The sequence below is a fragment of the Trematomus bernacchii genome, unplaced genomic scaffold (genome assembly GCF_902827165.1).
Source record: "Trematomus bernacchii unplaced genomic scaffold, fTreBer1.1, whole genome shotgun sequence".
NCBI lineage: Eukaryota > Metazoa > Chordata > Actinopteri > Perciformes > Nototheniidae > Trematomus > Trematomus bernacchii.
Genome location: NW_022987739.1, coordinates 31393534 through 31413834, shown reverse-complemented (window position 1 = coordinate 31413834; position 20301 = coordinate 31393534). Strand labels below are relative to the sequence as shown.

The following is a 20301-nucleotide window of genomic DNA, read 5'->3' as shown; positions in this document are numbered from 1 at the left end:
AAGACACACTGTTATTCTACTAACTTACAATATAATCATTATTTTATTGCAAATACAGTTACTGCTTAACAATTTGTTCTCACACCATCCTTATATTTTTATATATGAGTGCGAGATAGGATTTTGGCATTTATTAAAGCTTAAAATGCCCAATTTTAAGCTTTAATGTTCTGCAGAAATCTCCAAAAAACAAGAAAAATATGCCGTGTTTTAAGCTTCTCAACAAAGTATTTTCTAAATAATCCAGTAGGTTTAGTTTAACATGTCAGAGAAACAAAACAAAAAAGTGATGTGAAAAATGTAAAATGATCAAATCTAGAGATTTCTGAGCCACAGTTTTTAGCAGTAATAATTAACGTTCACACATCCTATTACTCATCAAAATCAAGGACTTTTTAAGGACTTTTTAAGGACTTTACAGACCCAATTCCCTTAAATGCAACATATTTCCTGTTGGCTTAATCACAACAAACAATGACGCAACTTTGTGAGCCTCACATGCAGACAGATAGACTATTTACTAACGTCAAATATGAAATATATCAAAATAACTTGCCTAAACTAAATATATAAATCAATGCACTTTCAATGACCCATTTCTATTATGAGTATCAATCAGGCAATAGCACACACATGGAGAATCAACGGAGCAATGTTAACATGATTTATTAAAAGTGTATACATTACATTATGTATAAGTTATACAAATGTACAATTAAATAAGGCTAAAATAATTCAAAATCTAGATGATCAATTTAAATGCATACAGTACATTCTCAATCATGAAGAACTGCAAACATGATGAAGGAATAAAATCTACAGTCATGTTTTTACTTTAGTTCCTTCCAACAAACAGGGTCAAAGTGTGTTGATAAAAACTCAGAGAGGATCAATGCAGGCTGATAGTTAGACAGGCTGTCATATTGATCACAACATTGATCAGACACAGAGTATTTCAACCGGAGGGGAATCTGAAAGAGTATTGGATGCACGAGGCTGTGAGGAACCACTGACATGAATGACTGCACAGCATGAAGTCAGAGAGCAGAAATACAATAAAACACAGGTCTGTGGGAAGTTCATCTCTCAACACACACAACTAAACACGGGGGTGACGTGAAGTCATGTGACCGTGCTGTAGTTCCTTCATAGCCTAACGTTAGCTTTTTACTCTAGTGGTGTTAATATATGGAGATTATCCTGCTGAACAAAACATGTAGGTGTCATAAACGTTATATACATTTCTGCGTTTATAATGTAATGCTAACTTTCGATTCAGCATACATCATTTTGTTATCCGGCAGCCAGGAAGGAAAAGGGCTTGAGCATGTTGACATAGATGCTGAGGGGGAACACACACCTACACACACACACACACACACAGCGGCTGCCTTTAAAGAGCCTGTGCAGTCAGGTGGGAAATTCCCAACTCACAATCCCAGCATTCCAGAGGAGCCGAGTTATTACCGCTCGTCACGTCCAAGTGTTGGTCAGGTGTTGGTGTCGTGTGTGTGTGTGTGTGTGTGTGTGTGTGTGTGTGTGTGTGTGTGTGTGTGTGTGTGTGTGTGTGTGTCGGCAAGGGTCAACCCCAAAACACAAAAATAACAACAGGTTATGGCGAGCGTTTGATCCCCACATGGGGTCTGAGCCAGGCTCCAGCCAGTCATTATGTCACTGTAGCTACCACATAGTGCTTGTCATTATGCGGACGATACACACTATTCCCTGCTAAACATTATACTCTGTCACGCTAACACTTAGATTCTGCTGAAGGCCATCTGTACGATAATTAAAAAATCGCTTAAAAGGCGAGTCTTCAGCTCTGATACAGCTCAGATCAAATGATCTGATACAGAAAGTGGTTTTAAGTCTGACAGGTTTCTCGTGCTTGCAGATATGATTTTGAGTTTTTTTATTGTGTGAGATAAGAAGTCAGTCTCAGGCACTGGACAGCATCGTAGACGTGAAGATCTGCTGCAGGATTTGGGGGATCTGTTTGGTGTCCATGGCAACGAAGGATCTGCCCGCTGGAAGGGTCTTCTGGAGTCTGAATGGAAACGAAAAAAAACGGAAAAAAAGATGGGAGGTTAAAAACAGAGACTGGCTACAGAATCGTTTCAAAAGACAAAAAAAAAGACGGACAAGAGCTTGTTTGTTGGGTGGATCGGTGCTAGATAGCATGGGCGACACAGCCATTATATGAGGGTGGGACAAGTCCCCCCCACCTTTTAAAATGATTAGTTTAGACCCCCCCACTTTTACTATGCGGAAAGTCCGTGCATCGGTCTATCCACTCGCCGCTCTCTGTAGAGCGCTGTGTCAGGGCTTCATTATCAAATCCATTCCACTTGCTTATTGAGAGAATGCCCAAATCAATGAAACTCTGTTCCATGTTTTCACTGCTACTTTGTACCAAGGCAGATTCTCAGAGCCGTACACATGAGCCGTGCACATGCTGCGTTTTTTGTGTAGCTGTGTCTTTAGTTGTAAAATGATGCGCGCCACAGTTTCCCCACTGCGAGGCTCCGGCGCTAACAGTTCACGAGCGTGCTAGGCGCTGTTATGAAAGAGGTGGAGGGAGAGTCCTCTCCTGTCAGACTGAGAGGCTGATAACTACAGCTCAGTGAGGTGAAGGACTCTCTGAGGGGTGGAGGGAGAGTCCTCTCCTGTCAGACTGAGAGGCTGATAACTACAGCTCACTGAGGTAAAGGACTCTCTGAGGGTTTAGATAGTTCACTTTAGTCTAAGTCAGGGGTCGGCAACCCCTGGCACGCGTGCCAGCATTGGCACGCGGCACCGTAACCAGTGGCACACTAGGAATAAGTGGAATAAGTGTGCAAGATATTTAAATTGTATTTTCGGATCCTGAACGAGACCGCCGCCAGAGCGCGTCTCCCCGTTACCTGCAGAAGGAAGCCATGCACGCAATGCAGCCCCGCTCTCTTTAACTCCAGGTGACTTTCTGCCGCTTTCCTCCGTGGTGCAGGGCTGATCGTTTCACCACAGAGGAAAGCACTTCACAAATTGCAGTACCCATAAGGAGCTTTACAAATGCCGCAGTTTTTGCGTGGCTGTGTCTTTAGTTGAAAGCCCAGTGGCGATCTGCTCATCTCTCATTGAAATAATATGCTACAAAGGGGCGGACTGGCCATCTGTGTGTTGAACTTTCCTGTCGGCTCCCAGACCGTAGTGGAGGAGGGCAGAAGCAACAAGCTTCAGGTTCAATAACCCACTTTAGCTTAAATGGCTGGAGAGAGGCGAGCTCTTCTTGAGAGGCCGTTGCATTTATTTAGCTGTTCTTCTGTTTCAAAAAATACATCACAGACCTCTGTTTTTCTGCTGCCTCGTTTCACTTCTAGAAACATACACACACACGCTCCCTCTCACTCTACCATCCACACACACACATGCACACACCACACCCCTCTCTCTCTCTCTTAAAGGAACAGCGATCTCATCTCACTCTGCATGACCCTAATATCATCACATGTGTGTTCTGGAGAATCACAGAACAGACGATCGTCCTTATTATTATGCCGTTTAAACCAATTATTTAAATGTGTTTGTTAACCTGTTAAGCACCGAGCCTGTTTTTCATGTTTCAGGCTCGAAAATGACATGCCCAAAACAAATGACTACAACTTAACTTCTAAAAGGGTTATATGAATAATTTCTTTTATCAAAGCAAGGTTACATCTGTGAGTTGGATGTAGAAGTGTCAGAATCAATATAAATGTTTTTTATTTAAAAAAAAATTCAGATTTTACATAGTAAAAAACTGTAAATTATAGTGTCCGTCCAAATATTATTTTTTTACAGATAGTGAAAACTACCCTTGGATGATGGGTTAGTAGACTAAAAGCTTTAGGAATCCAAAGTACAACATATAATAAGTACCCTGTATCAAGATTGATGCAAAACAAGTGAAATATGACCTTTTTAGAGAGATTTAGCCAAAAACCCCCACTTCTGGGGTCATTTGACCTATCTCTGGCCCCCCTTGCTCGATTTGGATCGTTGACACACCTTTCTGACCGTTAGAGCCAATAGAATCGAAGGGGGAGGCCCACACCCACACTCATTGTAAAGAGAAAAGATGGGGGCTGCGCATCTAGAAATGAAACTAGATTTGCAGATTTTGTCCTTCTGGAGTTTGGAAACTAAAAAGCCGTTTTATTGCTTATGGATTATCAGAAATAATTTCAAAGAGGACACAGACACATTGGATTAACCTATGGATTAACTGCAGTATCGTTTTTTTATCGTTTGAATGCCATTGAAGACCAGTTTTGACCAAGGTAAGCCATGTTAGCGTTTCTAGCTACTTAGCTTCACATGTTATGATGTACGCTTTCGTTTATAGCGTCACGAATGTTTATCACTGAGTGTTGAGGTGGGCACCGTTAGATTCAGTGTCTCCAGGACACCAAAAAAGAGTGGTTGGTTGTGCATCTAGGATAAGTAATAAGGGAGTTAGAGTGAGTTTAAGTGCCGTTTTAGGTTAAATTATTTCGCTCGTGGGTAATTCAGAGGCTGAGTGTTAGCATTGTGGGTTTTTTTTGAAAAAAAAAATGAAAAAGATCAGTTAGCTGAGTTTCTTCCCGTTACATGGATATAACACATTCATAGTTTTATTCAATATTAAGATTCCTTAGACGTTGTTTCCTGCAAATGGCGCGTTTATCCGCCCGGTACCGGGCGGATGGTGCGTAACAGGTTAAATTCAGAATTATGTAAATTGTGCTGACAGGTCCACACACTGCTTCCCCGCAGCGAGGCCCCCCCCGCCCTCCTGTTGATAGTTCTCGATCGTTGGCACGCTGATACTTTTTTTTTTTTTTAAATGGCACTTCATATCAAAAAGGTTGCCGACCCCTGGTCTAAGTAGTGGGTCTTAAACGGTTTGGTAATCATTTATGTAAATAAGTATTTAACTGTCTTTCGTTACTGTTCTGATTGAGTATTTCCTCCTGTTTCTGTCTTTAAAGGTCAGAGGCCTCTCTTTTACTCCTCTTGCTCTCCTGATCTGACTCCACTGACGACACAGAGTCATGAGTTGTTTCTGAACAGGTCACTTTCCTCCTGAAGGTGTTTGAATCTCGTGACTCTACCCACGTAGTCAGCAGCTTCTCAGAGAGGCCTAAAGAGAGCACGTACCCTCTCTTTCTCTGTGTGTGAAGCTCAGGGCGTCATCTGGGTGTCACAACAAAGGTCAGGAGGATCATCAGAGGGAACATGAGGAGGGTTCAGAGTCGCTCCCTCAGAGACCCATTGTTCTGCTGCACTTTGAAGGCTCGCTGTTCTTTATTGCTTTTGGATGAGTGGCTACAGTTCAACTTTAAGTGGTGTAACTTTAGCAGAACCTCTTAACTTAACTCACTTAAATCCTGGTCAGTTTGAGGTCTCTGCATGGACTCCATCTCCTTGTCACTTACTGTACTCTGTGTCTCAATTCGTACACTGTGAGAACTTGTGCATTATATGCATTTAGACCGTGTACCGATATCTCAAATTGCACATAGCTGCTGTGACAATAGCCGCTGTTAGCTTGATAGCTAGCTATTTAGCACAATATAATTTTCGATATCAAATCAGACTGCTCAATTAACCTTATCAAATTAACAGTGCAATTTTTTTTCGAGACCAGTATGGCATTACGTTTATTAAAAAGTAAATGAAACACATGTACAACTTGTATTTTAGATAGTTTTGTGTTTTCCAGATACAATTATTTTACGCAGACAAGAAGGCAATGATATAGTGGAAGAAGTGAAACATGTGGGGCCGTTATGAGCGCAGCATCCAGGTCATTATAGCTAATTTAGCCAGATACGAAATTGGATGCACTCGAAACAGAAAATGTAGTACAGATATACTCGGAATGAGAAACAGCATTAGTCCAGTCTTCTTGTCTTCTTTCATTTACTACTTATTCTCCCTTTCCTTTAGTTTTTATTCCACTTCCTGTCATCATTATCCGTATTCACCTTTTTTTGTTTTTTAACCCGATCACTGATCATTTCCTTCTGTGCTTATTTGAAGCCTTAATTTTGCTGCTGCCTATTATTTATTTAAATTAAATAGCCATTCATATCTTACACTGCATTGTTATGTTCATTATTGTGTTTTATCAAAATGTTTTAATTTGTATTCTCTTGGCTATTTTATCTATTAATGCTTTTCTTTGTTTTTTGACACATGCTATTACAGTAAACTTGCCTTTAACTTATTTTCACCCTCTACCTAAGTCCACCAACCCTGTCTCCCCCTCCTCACCTTTCTTCTTCACCTCTTTCCCCCTCTCCTCTCTCCTCTCTTCCTATTGCTGTAATCATTATCTTATTTGGCTTTTGACCCTATCACTAATTCTTCACACTTCCTCATTAGCCTTCCTAATTCTCACCCTCTACTTTACCCACAACCTCATCTCCTCTTTCCCCCTCCTCACCTTTCGGCCTGATCTCCGAGGGATCCGATGAAGATGGCGAAGGCGTTGACCTGGGGGTCGGAGGTCAGGACTTGAGCGAATCTTTCGGGCCGGATGCCGTATCGCTCCAGGTTAGCGTCGCTGAGCACGACCACAAAGTGCTCGTCTGCCTCCTCCTTCACTAACTCCTTGATGCTGGAGTCTGTTCCCTCCAGAGTGAAGTCTCCACTCATGCAGAACTGAGAGTGAGCGTGCATCGTCTGCAGAGAGAGAAAGAGAAGGATGTAGAAATCATTTTAGGCATCACAGGTGGAGACGTTTGGCTATAAGATGGAGTACCAGAGGCTTCAAACTACTGTGAGGAATGTACTTAGAGGGTTATTCAACAAATATAACTATCAGAATGGCTTTTGTGGGGGAAACTTCTGTGTAGCAATGCATTGGGAGTCACCGACTCAGGAAGGAGACACGGTGAGAGTTGGAGCTTTTGATGTCAAACACTGATGGGTTTATTCAGAGTATTCGGCCGGAGGATTCACATCACAAATCAAAGAGTCAGAGGTTCTGACTTCACGGTAGAGTTGCCACGTCAATTCTGAAGAGCCTCTCTCTATGCTAGACCTTTTAACTGGTTCACAGAGAGAAATCAACATCTCTGAAGGAGTAGACTAAACAGCTGGGAACACTGAGCCACCTGCGTCCGACACTTATGGCCTCAAAGATTTCACATCTTAGAGTCCACTAACACCGATAAAGAAGTGCCTCAGCGTTCTCACAAGAATTACCATTCGTGCCAGACAAGTTGACCGGTCACAAACTGGTGACAACAACACATATGGCACCAAGGCCTTTCCTTAAAGGAGATAACAGACGTCAGAGTAGATCATAAACGTCACAGAGCAAAAGGTTAGATATCTAGAAGAATTATTCCGTAACAGTTTTAAACCAGAGGACAATTAAAACGTATGCATAAAAAACCCAATGTTCTAAGGCTATCTTGCGGTTAATAAGGGAAAAAGCAGAAAACAGCTACTCATGGGCTGATTTGAAAATGTATATTTGAGGGTCAGTTCAATAAAGTTACAAAAAAAATTCAAAACATTTGAAAGATCTACATAGCAGAGGAAACAACAACAACAACAACAACAACAACAACAACAAACTGTGGAAATGTTCCAGTTAACTAGGGAAAAAATAAAATAAATGCAACAATACCAAACCCTGTCTTCAGGGTGTTTGTGTGTGTGAGAGAACAACAGGTGTACAGTAACAAAGCAGACTGATATGAATCTGTACCTTGAGGACTTTGAGTCTCTCTTTGTTGTTTTTGGGGACTTTATCCGCTCTAACCAGCTCGATGTCGTACCCGTCGCCTGAGTGCCCCACGATATCGTACTGCGTGGAAAAGAAAACACTTGAATTAAGAGAAAAATCTGCCAACACAAAGTTAATATCAGTGGTGGAAATCAACATGCATTTTCACAAGTACTACTTAAGAACACTTTAGAGGACCTGCGTAGAGTGAAAAACACTTTAAGTAAGAGACACATCAACAAAGACAGCACTAAGTTAACATCAGTGGTGGAAATCAACCTAGTACTTTTTCACGAGTACTGTACTTAAGAACACTTTAGTTTAAAGGACCTGCGTAGCGTGAAAAACACTTTACTGTAAGTAAGAGACACATCAACAAAGACAGCACTAAGTTAACAACTGTGGTGGAAAATAGTGAATTTTTTCGAGTACTGTACATTTTAGAGGACCTGCGTAGAGTGAAAAACACTTTAAGTAAGAGACACATCAATAAAGACAGTACAAAGGTTACATGTATCGTAACACATGAACATAAGTGGCAACAACAACAACATTTAATTGTTGCACAACTTTGTGTAACCCCCTCTTATATCGACACCAGGAATAGCATGTGTAGAGAAGTGTAAAGCTGAAGGTGTGCAGAAACGTCACGTCGTAACACACTACACACACTCTGCACACACACTGCACACACACACACACACACACACACACACACACACACACACACACACACACACACACACACACACACACACACACACACACACACACCACACACACACACACACACACAGTGTTTCTGTCATGGTGTTAGTAGTGATGGCCTCACCTTGAACTTGTGCTCGTAGTTCTCCAGCCCCTCCATCACCATGCACACGGCCTCCATGGAGCGCTCCAGCCGTCTGTCCACTCCGTTGAAGCGGTACATGCTGCCGGAAACATCCGCTAACACCCGCAGACGCTTGGGCTTCTGCTGGGGACTGCCCAGCTGCACACACACACACACACACACACACAGAATTATTATATTTCTATTAAAACAATATTCAAACTTCAAGAATGATAATTTACTGCCTAAAACTTTTACCAGGAATTCATAAAATACTGTTAAATATGTTTTTATTTTAGCATCTGCCTTTGTATATTTTTTGCATCAGATATTTTTTATGTATTTATAATGCTTATAATATCTGTGAATATATATATATATATATAAAAAAAAAAAAAGAATGATAGACAGAAATAACAAACACAAAGAACAACATCTGTATTCACACACACACACCTCTGGGTCCAGCTCTCCTCTGCGTTTGTAGATAGCTTTCTCTCCGGTCAGTCCATCGATGATTTTAGCGTCGTCCAGTTCTCCCAGAGCCTGGTTCTTCAGCCACTGACGCTCCTTCCCTTTGGCCTGAAAACACACACATCACTCCTCAGGTATGATAGAAAATAAGATGACTTGGTATAATCTCCATTATCCTCACAGAGGGAAAGAAGCCCGGGGCTCAAAGGACCAAAACAAACAATGAGCAACGTTCGTGTTCAAAGCCAACGGTGGCGTGGCTGCAAACACCTGGGTGGAAAACACACACACACCTACAAACACCCACACACCCACCCACCCACACACACCTACAAACACACACACACACACACACACACACACACACACACACACACACACACACACACACACACACACACACGATGCATCAACCCCATTTCCCTTCAGAAGCTCAAACAAAGGGAGGAAAATCTAACCTTACTAATGAAATGGTCAACTCATTGTTATCTACCAATTTTATGACGTCTCAACTTTTTATGTTCTGTCGGCCAGGTTCACTAGATTGTATTCCTTAACCTGTTAAGCCCTGAGCCTGTTTTTCAGGTCTCAGGCTCGAAAATGACATTCCCAGAACAAATGACCATATCTTCCCTTCTATAAGGGTTAAATTAATCATCTTTTTTCTCAAAGTAATGATAAACCTGTGAGTTGGATGTAGAAGTGTCAGAATCAATATAGATGTTTTTTATTTTAAAGAAAATTCAGATTTTACATAGTAAAAAACTGTAAATTATAGTGTCCGTCCAACAATTCTTTTTTACTTATAGTGAAAACTACCCTTGGATGATGGGTTAGTAGACTAAAAGCTTTAGGAATCCAAAGTACAACATATAATAAGTACCCTGTATCAAGATTGATGCAAAACAAGTGACATTTGACCTTTTTAGAGAGGTTTAGCCAAAAACACTACCTCTGAGGTGATTTGGGTGGAAATGTTTTTTTTTCCATATCTCTGGCCCCCCTTGCTCGATTTTGATGGTTGACACCTCTTTCTGACCGTTAGAGCCAATATAATCGAAGGGGGAGTCCCCCACACACACTCATTGTGAAACAAAAAGGTGGGGGCTTTGCGCATGTCATTTTGCATTAGAGTGAAGCTACACTCTAGCTCTGACATCTAGAAACGGAAAAGCATGGATTATCCGTCTCATTGCTCATGGATTATCAGAAATCATTTCAAAGGGACACAGACACATTGGATTAACCTATGGATCAACTTCAGCAGCGTTTTTATCGTTTTAATGCCATTGAAGACCACTTTGGAGAGACTACAGCGCCAAGGTAACCTTGTTAGCATTTTTAGCTACCTAGCGTCACCTGTTTTGATGTCTGTTTTTGCTTATAATGTCGTGATTTCGTATAATTCAGTGATAATGAGGGTACCCATCGATTCTGTGTCACCTCACGATGTGAAACGATGTCATGGATGTGGAGAAAAGATAAATAATAAGGTTTTGTGAGTGATTTTCGGTGCAGTAACCTGTTGGCATTTTTAGCTCGTTGCTAATTCAGAGGCTCAGTGTTAGCATTGTGGGTTTTCTTTTGAAAAATAAATAAAAATGATCAGTTAGATGAGTTTCTTCCCGTTACATGGATATAAAACATTCATAGTTTATTAAATGAACATGCCCTGAGACACTATTTCCTGCAAGATGTTGCGGCAGTGCCCCGGTACCGGGGTCTCTCGGGCTTAACAGGTTAATGTCGAGATGACCTAAAACTACCCCAGGAAGGAGGGGGCGCTGTCCCCAAGGAGCGTCCTGATTGGTTGAGAGAACAATAAGCAAGATCCCAGGTAGTGATTTTGTCTCCATTTTATTATTATGGTTTAGATTTTCCTGTCTTTGTTTGAGCTTCTTTGAGGAGATCTTGGTTGATGCATGCTGGGTGTGTTGGAATCATAAAGTTGAACAACTTTTTTGTTTGTGTAAATTGAAAATATACTATAAAAGGTTAAAGGTAGGGTAGGTAAGAATGGAGAAACCAGCTCGAGTGCGCTAGAATTTGAAAGTACACAACCGGAAAAAATTCTTCCTTCAGACTTCCTTACAGAGCCCCTCCTCCAACACACACGACCACATGACCAATGAGGGCACGAGATAAGTTTGTGCACAGATGGAAGGCTGACAGGCAGGTAGGCCATCCAGTTATTTTAGCCGGGCCGGCTCAGATGATTGGTTGTGCTTTTTACAGTACTACGGCTTCCACAGATGACATGTTTTTATGGATTTATTGTCAAAGCATTTAATATATTCATTGCTATCGGGATGTTAAGAGCATTCCATGGAATATAACAACAAGTGTTTCTGAAGTGAATTACCTACCCCACCTTTAAGTGACTATACCATAATATTTTTAATATTGTCTTGCCCAAATAGCATGCTTAAAACAAGAGAACAATCCAAATGCTCACCCGTTAAAAAAATCTATATAATTTTGTACTGTTTACACAATGTTTGGTATTTCTTGACACCTTAGTATCATATATGGTGTAAACAGTTGTTTGTTTGACATGTTTATTTATCTCTCAGATGACAAAGACTTCGTAGAATCCACCCAAACATCTAGATATGAATGCTTTCTGTTTTGTCTGGTGTTTCTGTGCTACAGTGTGTGATGCTGACCTGCAGGCTGTCCAGCACGATGCGCAGAGATTGGACCTGCCTGCTGACGGCGCTGGAGAACCGCTCGTACATAGCAGCGTCGTACTCACTCATATTGATCTCCTTCAGCCTGAGGGAAACACACAGAGAGAGGAGAGGCACATGACTTCATTTGATATGTTTTAGACTAAACACACATTACATTTAAAGCATACAATATGTTGGATATGAGTTACCTGGACTCATCTGCTGAGGACTTCCCGATCACAGACAACATGATTAAACACGTGCTTGACATTGTTGTGTCTTTCTTAAATGTTATGAAAGTACATAGCGGGTCTGCTGTGTTAAGGAGGATGAACATTCAGACATTTCTCAATGCTAGCTTCGGCCTTTACAGAACTCTTTCATAGATAAAGGATCTGACGTAAGATTTAAAATACAAAACCTCCAAAACCAGGTCATAGTTGCTGCAGATCATCTACATTTATTGCAAACACTGCAGGTGTTACTGCAGGTTCTCACATTTTTTCCATGCTTTTCTGCAAAAACATCAGATTTGTTTTCCAAAAACAGGCAAGTATTTAAATGCAACCTTCTGACACTTCTGTGGAAAATAACAAATGCAATTTTAGGATAAATGCAAAGCCTCTACTTGTGCTACTGCCAATATCTGCTTCCTGATTTTCCAAATAAGGTCAGGTAGATAGAGGAAGAAAAGTAAAAAAAAGACAGAAAAAGGGCTTTATGAGCTTAGGACACCTGTAGACAAACTAGAACAGACTGACCTATCGGTGTGTGTGTGTGTGTGTGTGTGTGTGTGTGTGTGTGTGTGTGTGTGTGTGTGTGTGTGTGTGTGTGTGTGTGGGTGTGTGGGTGTGTGGGTGTGTGGGTGTGTGTGTGTTATCTACCGTTCTCTGAAGGCTTTCTCTCCCATCTCGCGGGCTGCTTTGCGGACCTCCTCTGGGACGGCGTCTTTCTCAGCCTGGGACACCTGGTAGGAAACATCACAGATCAAATCCCCGCTGAGACACTTTCTGATCCGATGTTTGCTATAAAAGCATTTCATGAGTTAAATCTGAGCCCTGTCCTCTTTCCTGAAAGTTGTAATTTAAGCAGTTTACATCAGAATAAATACAATTGGGTTTCAGGGTGTGACGTTTAAGGTGGAGGGGGGAAAGCTGACGATAGCTCGTATCCTTCAGGCATGATCGATCGTCGGAGACGTCATCAAAGAGGTGAGGTAGACCATTCTCTGGGTCTCCTTATTAAGACAGTGGCGAGCCGTCAGGGCCCTCTAAGATATTCTACAATAATATTTAAAAACATTAAAAATATATATTTTTTGGAATATCTTCTTTTTAAATATTTCTTTTTGTTATATTTTTCATTAGTTTTACCAAAATAACTTGATTTAATTGTATTTAAAATAACATTTCCAAAGAAATAAATCCTTCGAATCTGCCTATTCAGTTTCTGTTGGAATGTGAAGGGTTAAATGAAAGAAGCTCGTGTCTGCGAGGTACTGTGAGCTGATTGGTGGTCCTGCTGTAAATTCACAGAGGGCCCGCTATAGTAACTGAATGAGAGAGTAATGTCAAATGACAGTACAATTGACCAATCATATCTTCCCTCTAAATGGGTGGGTTTTATTATCGCAGACTTTATGACAAGTTCCGCCCGCTGTGAAGCTTTTCTTGTTTCCATAGCAACAACAACTTCCTGTCAACAGCTTAAACTCGCCTTCAAAATAAAAGCATGTCCACAAAATAGGAAGCCAAGCCAAATTACACTTAAGACACAACTGCAACGAAAGTAACAAACACAATGCAATATCCTTTTTGATTTCAAAGAACACAAATTGGGTTATGTACAGGTGTTGTTTTGTGTGGTAGAGGGTCGCTGTCATTGATGCGTTTGGACCCCGGGCCGTTGTTTTGATATTCCGCTGGAGTATATGCTGTGAGGTAATAACTCTTCTTTTCTTTTCGAGGGAAGTGGGGGGGGGGGGGGGGGGGGTCAGAGGGCCTAAGTATAAAAGTCACGGCTCGCCACTGTATTATTGTATTAAGATGTATGGTGGTGGGAATAGCTTTAAATTCCAGTTGGTTCTTGACTTGACTGAAGTTGGGATCCCTCCAGAAGTTAACAGGGATTTAATTTATTAGTGGAGTCCCCCAAGGCTCAGTTCTTGGTCCTCTATGTTATTATCTTTGGCTCACGGTATTGTTATATTTGTGAACTGATTGGCTTCTTACCTGGTGGACTTTGTGTCCTGCATCCAGCCGGTAGGGACCTCCTTTCCCCCCGAGCCCCGCCGTGTCTCTGCCACCTGCAAGGGAACGTTTTAGTGATGAATTCACTCCATAAAGAGGCATCAAGTTGATTTGTTTACATCAAATCTGCAGTTTTTTATCTCACTCAACAGTATTTGTAACCTTTTTCATAGTCACGTATTCCTGCATTTTTACTGGCAGCTTTATATCCCTTGCAATATCTTCATCTTGCACTTTCTTATCAAATCAAATCAAATCAGGTTTTATTTATAAAGCACATTTAAAAGCGATTTTTGGTCGAGCCAAAGTGCTGTACATGTAATAAAAACACATTACTACAAAACACAATAAACGACAATAAATTACAACAGATATATCTTAAAAAACAAAATAAGAATAAAACACACGGAAAAGTCAGGAGTCGTGCTCCGCTCTAACTAGAAAGCCAGAGAGAAGAAGTGTGTTTTTAGTTTTGATTTAAAAACCCCTAGGGTCTGGGCCGACCTCACATGGAGGGGCAGAGTGTTCCAGAGCCTAGGGCCAGCTGCTGCGAAGGCTCGGTGCCCTCTGGTTTTTAGCCTGGTCTTGGGCACTACCAGCAGCAGCTGGTCAGCAGACCTTAAAGCTCTGGCTGGGGTGTAGCGCTGGAGCAGTTCAGTTATATAGGCCGGAGCCAGCCCATTTAGGGCTTTAAAAACAAATAAAAGGATTTTAAAATCAATTCTGAACCGAACTGGAAGCCAGTGTAGTGAGGCCAGAATAGGGGTGATGTGGTCGCGCTTTTTGTGACCAGTCAGCAAACGTGCAGCAGCGTTTTGGACTAGCTGTAAGCGTTTGATTGAGGCCTGGTCCATACCCACATACAGAGCGTTACAATAGTCCAGTCTCGAGGTTACAAAGGCGTTAATAACCCTTTCTAAGTCTTTAAAAGATAAATACGACTTGGTTTTGGCCAATAGTCTTATTTTAAAAAAGCAGGATTTTACTACGGTGCTGACCTGCTTGTCGAATTTAAAAGTGCTGGTGAAGGTCACTCCAAGGTTCATGACCGAGGGGAGGATGTTTTTTTTGATAGACCCCAGAATATCAACCGGAGAGGCTGAAGGTTGCGGTCCAAAAAAGATGACCTCAGTCTTGCTCTCGTTGAGGTTGAGGAAGTTTTTGCTCAGCCAGGATTTTATCTCTGCTAAGCAGTCCATCAGCTGCTGTAGTGAGTGTGTGACATTTGCTTTGAGAGGCAGATAGATCTGTACATCGTCGGCGTAGCAGTGGAAGGGAATGTTATGTGTTGTGAGTATTGAACCTAGGGGCGGTATGTACAGTAGAAAAAGGATGGGGCCCAGAATCGAGCCTTGGGGAACCCAACAGGTAAGAGGGGCTTTGGCAGAGGAGAAGGCACCTAGCTGTACCGAGAAGCTACGGTCTGTCAGGTAGGACCTGAACCATGCAAGGGCAGAGCCTGTGATGCCAGCGGACTGTTCAAGCCGTGACAGCAGGATGCTATGGTCCACAGTGTCAAAGGCAGCTGTCAGGTCTAACAGCACCAAGACAGCTGGGCTACCTGAGTCGGCGGCTAGGAGCAGATCATTAAAAACTCTTAAAAGAGCTGTTTCAGTGCTGTGCATGGGTTTGAAGCCAGACTGAAACTTTTCATGGATTCCATGCGTGGTTAAAAAAGACTGCAGCTGGGCGTAGACTACTCGATCCAGGGCTTTTGATAAAAAAGGTAGCTGGGAGATGGGCCTAAAATTTGCGAGAATAGAGGGGTCGAGATTTTTCTTTTTAAGGAGTGGCTTAACCACGGCATGTTTGAAGGCAGCTGGGACACATCCTGAGGTAAGAGAGGTGTTTAAAAGTAATAAAATACTTGCTCCAACTGAATCAAAAACATCTCTGAGAAGGCGAGAGGGAATGCTGTCTGAGGTGCAGTTTGTCGGCCGCAGGTGCTTGACTACATCCGAGAGAGAAGAGAGGGATACAGGGTCAAAGTGGTCGAGGACAGCAGGGCACAGAAAAGGAGCAGGATCTGGGGTAGCACTAGTGTGGGCTAGCCTAAGAGCAGATACTTTTTCAATAAAAAATGTAAGAAACTTATCACAGAGAGTAGTCGATGGGACAATAGAAGAAACATCACAGGGATTAATGATAGAGTTGAGGACATTAAAAAGAACCTGAGGTTTATGGCTGTTTTTGGAGATGAACAGAGAAATGTGCTCTGTTTTGGCTTTGACTGCCGTCTGGTAGTCAGAAAGGCAAGCACGAAGGATTTCTAGGGAGACATGGAGTTTATCCTTTTTCCATTTTCTCTCTGCACGCCTGCAAGCGCGTCTGAGATCACGAGTACAGTCATTGAGCCACGGCTCTGATAGAACTTTGATGCGTCTAAGCGTAAAAGGAGCAACAGAATCCAGTATTAGTGTGCATGTCGAGTCAAACATGGAGATAAGCTCATCAGCATTAAAAGCACAGTTCACATCTAATTTACAGATCGGAGAAGCATTAAAAGCATCAGAGAACTGTGAGGCAGTCAAGGGCTTAATCGAACGTAGACGACGCGCAGGGGCACGTGATTCGACTCCTGCGGAAGGGATGGAGGTTGTAAACAGAACCGGTAAATGGTCTGAGATACGCGTTGCTGCACATATTTCATCCACAGATACAGACAGTCCAAACGACAATACTAAGTCCAAAGTGTGTCCTTTTTCGTGTGTTGGGCCAGCCACGGACTGAACGAGACCAAAGGAATCAAGGAGATTTAAAAAGTCCCTAACCAGAGGTTTGGACTCGCAACACACATGGACATTGAAGTCTCCGGAAATCAAAACACGATCATATTTCACCATGATCCCGGACAGAAAGTCAGAAAAGTCATTTATGAAATCCTTATTACACTTTGGCGGACGATACACGACTGCGCAGAGTATAGGCGAGGCCGGGTTCAGTTCAAAAAGCTGCAACTCAAAGCTGGCATAGCTAGATACAGGGTGAAGCAATCGGCATTGGAGGTTTGCTCTAAACACTGATGCTATGCCCCCACCATGGCCAGTGGCACGGGGGGAGCTGAAGAATGTACAGTCAGGAGGAAGAAGTTCAGAGAACGGTGTATACTCGCCAGCGTGGACCCAGGTCTCCGTCAGGAACATAAAATCCAGTTCACGAGAGGTGAAGAAGTCGTTTAGCAGGAACGTTTTGTTTGCTATCGACCTAGCATTTAGCAAAGCCATGCAAAGTTTTCGCTCCGGGCTTGCCGAAGGTGTAGTGCGTCTCAGCTGACGAAGATGTGCGTGTTGAACGCCGCGCGGGCCGGGAGCAGTCAGTCGGGCAGGAGGAGCTGCCAGCGGGCCCCTCAGACTCCGGAGCTCCGGAAAAACGGGGCGAATCCACCGATCCCTCACTTGGCGTGCAGCGGGAGGGCCATGACATCCGAGGCGTGGATAATTCACAGAAGAAGCCGTCAGGTATGCCTTAAGATGGACCAGTGCACCACCACGCTTTCCCCGTCGTCGAAAGCGCTTTCGGCGAGGCAGGACGCAGTGTGACCGCCGTAGGTAAGTGGGGATATCCGACAGTAGAGGTGGGGGGGACGATTTATGGTTGCCAGATGTAGGTTTGGGCAGCAATATCAACTCCAGTGAGGGTCTGAGGTGGAGGAGAGCTTGGCGATCATAAACGAGCAGAGCAGAGACATTCTGACAAACATAAAACAAAAACAGGACAGCTAAAGGTAGAGAGCTGAGCGAGCGGCGAGCCGACACAGGCGCCATCTTGAATCACGTCACTTGAATCACACGTCACGATTGACCTCACGATTGACCTCACGATTCCCTTATACATTTTATCTTTCATGTCTTAAGTATACTGTAACAATATAATAATGTCACATGTAAAAAGAAGGAGATCTGACCAAAGGTGATTCTTTGAGTTCTGAGATTAATCTAAGATTCTGACGAAAGACATCATTTAATCTTGAACCAATCACATTTGCTTAAAGCACTTTTTGTCTGCAACCATGGCTGGAAATCTAGATTTTTCCCAACTATTTATTGAACTATTTAATTATTTTGTTTTAGATTATCATTGGATTCTTGTTTAACTGATAAAATGCCCTCAATTTGCTGGAGCTCAAGGTCATTACTTCAAGTTTAATATGACTAACAGTGAAAAACAGATAGATATTGACAAAACAAAAGGTATGCTAAACAAGTAAAACTATAAATCATAATCACAATTATTGTCTTTTCCAACTATTATGGACAAACACTAATCCAAACCTTTGATTCGAACGAAGGGAGACTGTGTGCCTTGCCCAGGGGCAATAAGCACTTCCTCTCTCTCATATCTACACTTCCTAACATGCCATCAATCATAGTGATGTTTGTGAAGTGTCATCACAGATTTTAATCACCATATGGTGGATTTAAGGGATTCCTGCGTGATGCTGAGTCAGTAAGAGATGGCAGAAGTACACACATCCTTTACTCAAGTAGAAGTACAGATACTCGTGTTTAAAAATACTCTGGTAAAAGTAGAAGTACTGACTAAACTTCTATACTCAAGTAGAAGTAAAGAGGGCTTTGAAATGTACTTCAGTAAAAAGTACCCATAACTAGCAGCTGTTTTAAAGAGTACCTGACCTCCCTTTATATTAATAGAACAATAATGTCATTGTTAGCTAATGCATGTTTCCATGCTGAACAACGGCAACATGACAACGTTTTCATTGGTCCCTCTTCTTTAGAGAAGACCAGGAAATGATGGATACACGGATCGTGTTCAAATCAATAGGCACGCAATGACTCTAAATAATAATGATCACGCCACCAAACACACATTCAAACTAAAGGAACCAGCCTGTTTGGGAAATGTAAGAAGTAGAAAGTACAGGTATTTGGGTTCAACATGTAAGAAGTAGAAAGTACAGGTATTTGTGTTCAACATGTAAGAAGTAGAAAGTACAGGTATTTGTGTTCAACATGTAAGAAGTAGAAAGTACAGGTATTTGTGTTCAACATGTGAGAAGTAGAAAGTACAGGTATTTGTGTTCAACATGTAAGAAGTAGAAAGTACAGGTATTTGTGTTCAACATGTAAGAAGTAGAAAGTACAGGTATTTGTGTTCAACATGTAAGAAGTAGAAAGTTCAGGTATTTGTGTTCAACATGTAAGAAGTAGAAAGTACAGGTATTTGGGTTCAACATGTAAGAAGTAGAAAGTACAGGTATTTGTGTTCAACATGTAAGAAGTAGAAAGTACAGGTATTTGTGTTCAAAATGTGAGAAGTAGAAAGTACAGGTATTTGGGTTCAAAATGTAAGAAGTAGAAAGTACAGGTATTTGGGTTCAACATGTAAGAAGTAGAAAGTACAGGTATTTGGGTTCAAAATGTAAGAAGTAGAAAGTACAGGTATTTGTGTTCAAAATGTAAGAAGTAAAAGTAAAAACTCGTCAGAAAAATAAGTAGTGGAGTAAAGTACTGATACCAGAAAAATGTACTTAAGTACAGTAACTAAGTATTTGTACTCCACTACTTCCCACCTCTGAGAGTCAGTCAGAGTCTCTGTTACCTGTGCCTCCCGCCCACTGGTTTCCTCCGACGTGAGGATCGTTGTTTGCGTCGATCTTTCCGTGTTTCGGGGCGCTGACATCCAGACCGCTGTCCCTCTGGATGGTGATCTGAGAGGAGAGGAGCCAGAGAGGCGGTCAGTTTTCAAACATTAGTTTTAGTATTATTATTTAATTTATGTTATTTAATTGTATCTAATTGTATCTAATTGTATTTATTGTATTTAATTGTATCTAATTGTATCTAATTGTATTTATTTCACACACACACACACACACACACACACACACACACACACACACACACACACACACACACACACACACACACACACACCCTCTGAAAAACATACGTTAAATGGGACAATTCACCCTAAATTAAAATAAATTAACATATTCTTTCTGTGCAATTCATCAGTCCAGATTGTTGTAGCCTATGACCTACATTTTTCATTGACATATGTACACTGTAGCTAATGTACAAATGACAATAAAGCCTTGAATCTTGTGGTGAAAGCTGCTAAATGTTGGAGATATCGGCCAGGGAGATGTCTACCTTTTATCTTATAAAATGGAATTGTGGTAGTAGAGCTCAAAGAAACATGCAATGGTTACTAATCTACAGATCTTGTTATAAGTAGTTTAAGATAAGAAAGTTTTCCTTTATATCAAACTACACCTGGTAACCGTATCATATCCCAGAATCAAGCGTGCATTTACTCGTACTTTGGTCAGAATCCAGACTGTTACACTCTCTAAGCGTGTCATAAAAA

General features: G+C 41.7%; 1 protein-coding gene across 1 annotated transcript; it reads right to left on the bottom strand.

The window, feature by feature from the left end:
- Window positions 1-650: 650 nt before the first annotated feature.
- Window positions 651-19641, bottom strand: LOC117495539 (von Willebrand factor A domain-containing protein 8-like). The gene is made up of 9 exons (XM_034146815.1): window positions 19531-19641; window positions 13951-14024; window positions 12604-12686; window positions 11714-11822; window positions 9030-9155; window positions 8574-8732; window positions 7724-7822; window positions 6449-6687; window positions 651-2047 (listed from the first exon to the last, which is right to left on the bottom strand). Exons 3-9 carry the CDS (start codon window positions 12627-12629, stop codon window positions 1939-1941), a joined length of 867 nt encoding a protein of 288 aa, XP_034002706.1. The 5' UTR covers window positions 12630-12686; window positions 13951-14024; window positions 19531-19641; the 3' UTR covers window positions 651-1938.
- Between the last annotated feature and the right edge of the window lie 660 nt (window positions 19642-20301).